This window comes from Jaculus jaculus, chromosome 8 (genome assembly GCF_020740685.1).
Source record: "Jaculus jaculus isolate mJacJac1 chromosome 8, mJacJac1.mat.Y.cur, whole genome shotgun sequence".
In the NCBI taxonomy this organism is placed as follows: domain Eukaryota; kingdom Metazoa; phylum Chordata; class Mammalia; order Rodentia; family Dipodidae; genus Jaculus; species Jaculus jaculus.
The window spans coordinates 100137054-100140603 of NC_059109.1; the positions used below are offsets into that span (position 1 = coordinate 100137054).

The 3550-nt window shown below is 45.2% G+C and overlaps 1 protein-coding gene across 1 annotated transcript; it reads left to right on the forward strand.

Moving 5' to 3' along the window:
* The first annotated feature begins 298 nt into the window (after positions 1–298).
* LOC101613965 (zinc finger protein 410-like) lies at positions 299–1962 on the forward strand. The gene is given in 2 exon segments (XM_045157263.1): positions 299–1067; positions 1070–1962. Coding segments are annotated over 2 exon segments (1434 nt in total). The 5' UTR covers positions 299–403; the 3' UTR covers positions 1840–1962.
* The last annotated feature ends 1588 nt before the right edge of the window (positions 1963–3550 follow it).

Consider the following 3550-nt stretch of genomic DNA (forward strand, 5'->3'; position numbering starts at 1 on the left):
CTTACAAAACCATTGTAATGCAACACAATGGAGATGTGAAAGCAACAGAATCTAATCTGCTGATGGGAAGATAGTCTGATGCCAATCACACCAGGGGGCTTTGGTTTTTTTGCCTGGGGGAGGGATTGAGTGTCTAGGTCATCTAGAAAAAGCTGCCTACTCCCAACAATGCTTAATTCCTAGGACCTGTTGTAGGGTGATTCACATTGCTATCAACTTTTATGCTTGTTTGTAGGTGACTTGCATTTTGCTTTACAGCAATAAATTACTAGAAAATAGAGCTAGAATTTTTCCAGAAGAACATATTCCTAAGGGAATATGAGCAAAACAGGAAGATATCATTGACTGAAATTATATTTGAACCTGTCCCCTGAACAACAACAGGATTTTGGAAGCTGAATCAATGTTATCAGATGAATTAGAATCCAAACCAGAGCTCCTGGTTCAGTGTGTTCAGAATACCTCCATCCCATTGGGACAGGGGCTAGGAGAATCAGAGGCTAAAGACATTACTTGCTTATCCCTCCTTCCAGTGACCAAGGCTTCAGAATGCAGTTGGCTAATGTTACCAGATGATACTTCAAATCATACTAACTCCTCCAAAGAGGTCCCTTCCTCAGCTGTTTTGAGAGGCCTTCAGGTGAATGTGGGCCCAGACGGAGAGGAGACAAGGGCCCAGGCTGTACAGAAGACCCCAGAGTTTTTGTCTACTCCAGAATCTCCTAGCTTGTTACAAGATCTACAGCCAAGTGACAGCACTTCTTTTATTCTTCTTAATCTGACGCGAGCAGGTCTGGGATCTTCAGCTGAGCACTTAGTCTTTGTTCAGGATGAGACGGAGGATTCAGGGAATGATTTCCTCTCCAGTGAGAGCGCAGACAGTAGCATGCCATGGCTCCTCCGTGTTCAGGAGTTGGCCCATGACAGTTTAATTGCTGCTACTCGTGCACAACTGGCAAAGAATGCAAAAACCAACAGCAATGGAGAAAATGTTCACCTTGGTTCTGGTGATGGGCAACCCAAAGCTCCTGGGCCCCCTCCTCAAGTGGAAAAAAAGCTCAAGTGCACATTAAGGGCTGTGACCGGACATTTGTATGGCCAGCTCACTTCAAGTACCACCTCAAAACTCATCGAAATGACCGCTCCTTCATCTGCCCTGCAGAAGGTTGTGGGAAAAGCTTCTATGTGTTGCAGAGGCTGAAGGTGCACATGAGAACACACAATGGGGAAAAGCCTTTTATGTGCCCTGAGTCCAATTGTGGTAAGCAGTTCACTACAGCTGGAAACTTAAAGGACCATCGGCGCACCCACACAGGAGAGAAACCTTTCCTTTGTGAAGCCCAAGGATGTGGCCGTTCCTTTGCCGAGTATTCTAGCCTCCGAAAACATCTGGTTGTTCATTCAGGAGAGAAACCTCATCAGTGCCAAGTCTGTGGGAAGACCTTTTCACAGAGCAGGAGCAAAAATGTGCATATGAAAAAGCATCACTTGCAGTTGGGAGCAGCAGGGAGTCAAGAACAGGAGCAAACTGCTGAGCCGCTCCTGGGCAGTAGTTTGCTTGAAGAGGCTTCAGTACCCAGTAAAAACTTGGTGTCTATGAATTCCCAGTCCAGCCTTGGAGGAGAGTCCTTGAATCTACCTACTACAAATTCTGTCCTGGGAGTTGATGATGAGGTGCTTGCTGAAGGGTCCCCACATCCCCTGTCTTCAGTGCCTGATGTGACACATCATTTGGTGACCATGAAGTCAGGGAGACAGTCATATGAGGTCTCTGTCTTAACTGCAGTTAATCCACAAGAGTTACGAAACCAAGGGGAATTAACTGAAAGATGGACATGAGTATGGATGCTGACTCCTGGAGGAGCAGCTCTGTCTGATCCCAGGTGCATGGTGGGACTAGGATCCAAAAGGTTCACAACCCACTGGAAGCCAAGAGCCTGCCTTTGCCTCAGTTCATCTTTCCTACAGTGGAGCTTCGCAACCACCATCTGATCTGCTCAAGGAGCAATGAGTACCTGTGGGCTGGGTACATGTAGCTGCCTCTCTTCTCAGTGCAAATTTGGGTAGACTTCTCCCAAAAGTAAAGTTGATTATGTGTTGGATGAAGTTTTTCATTACAGCTGTTGAGGAAAGACTTTCCTTTGAAGAGTTTTCATCCCAAACCCAGCTATCTTTTTACATGGTTGAGTGGTGTCTCACCACCAACCACAGAACTTCACCACGAAGCTGACTTTTCAAGATGCCTTGTTGCTTTGAAGAAGGGAGTGATGTCATTTATGTCGTGGCATTCTCCCTGTAGCAACCTGAGTAAGAGACTCTCAGCCACTTGGCTGCAAAAAATAAATTACTTGAATCTCTCCCTTGGCCCAGGCTGTACACCTCTACTTTGCTTTCTTGGTTTATGGGAGTTATAGAAGCATGAGAGAGGTTGTTTGTTGTTTTTTAAGTTAAAAATCACATGATCTAGCACTTCAGTTTTCCCTTTAAATAAACAAAGCAACCCAGTCCAAAAAAAAAAAAAAAAAAAAGAAAGAAAGAAAATAGAGCTAGAGAGATGGTTCAGTGGTTAAGGTGCTTGCCTGCAAAGCCTAAGGACCGGGGTTTGATTCCCCAGTGGCCATGTAAAGCCAGATGTATGAGGCGGCATATGCACAGCTCGTTTCCTGTGGCTAAATATCCTGGTGTGCCCATTTTTTCTCTCTCTCTCAAATAAATTAATTAAATAAACATATAAATTACTAGAAAATGATAATAGAGCTGGAGAGATGGCTCAGTGGTTAAGGCACTTGCCTAAAGATCTGAGTTCAGTTCCCCAGTACCCACATAAAGCCAGATGCACAAAGTGGCACATTCATCTGGTTTGTTTGCAGTGACTAAGGCCCTGGTGAACCTCTTCTTTCTGTCTCTGCTTGCAAATAAATTTAAAAAAAAATTTTAATGATGACTGATTTTGTTGTATGTGTGTGCACTTCAAAATATTTGAAAAAAATCAGCCAATTTTTTAGAGGATTTGGCTGCCCAATACTGCCCAGGAAAAAGCTAGCTCCTGGACTACTGAAACTTGCTTGTTGAGAATCTTGGCCTGCTGGAGTCGCTGCCTGGATTGCAGTCAGGGCAATTGCATCGCTGTGTGTTGGGCGTCCCCTGCTGGTCAAAGGGCAGAAGCAGCTGGAGAACCGGGGTGGGGCAGTGTGGAGGGGAGTCTCAGGTAGAAGGACAGAGAACCACAGTTGAGGAGGAAGCTGAGACCTAAAAGAGCCAAATGCTTGTCTGCTGTCACTGAGCCTGTTAAATCTTGAAAGAGGGGCTGGAGAGATGGCTTAGCGATTAAGGCACATACCTGCAAAGCCTAAGGACCCAGATTTGATTCTCCAGGTCCCACACAAGCCAATGGCACATGCATCTGGAGTTCGTTTGCAGTGGCTAGAGGCCCTGGCGTGCCTATTCTCTCTCTCTCTCTCTCTCTCTCTCTCTCTCTCTCTCTTTCTGTCTGTCTCTAATAAATAAATAGAAAATATTTTAAAAAAGGTTTTAAACCTACCAAACAGCA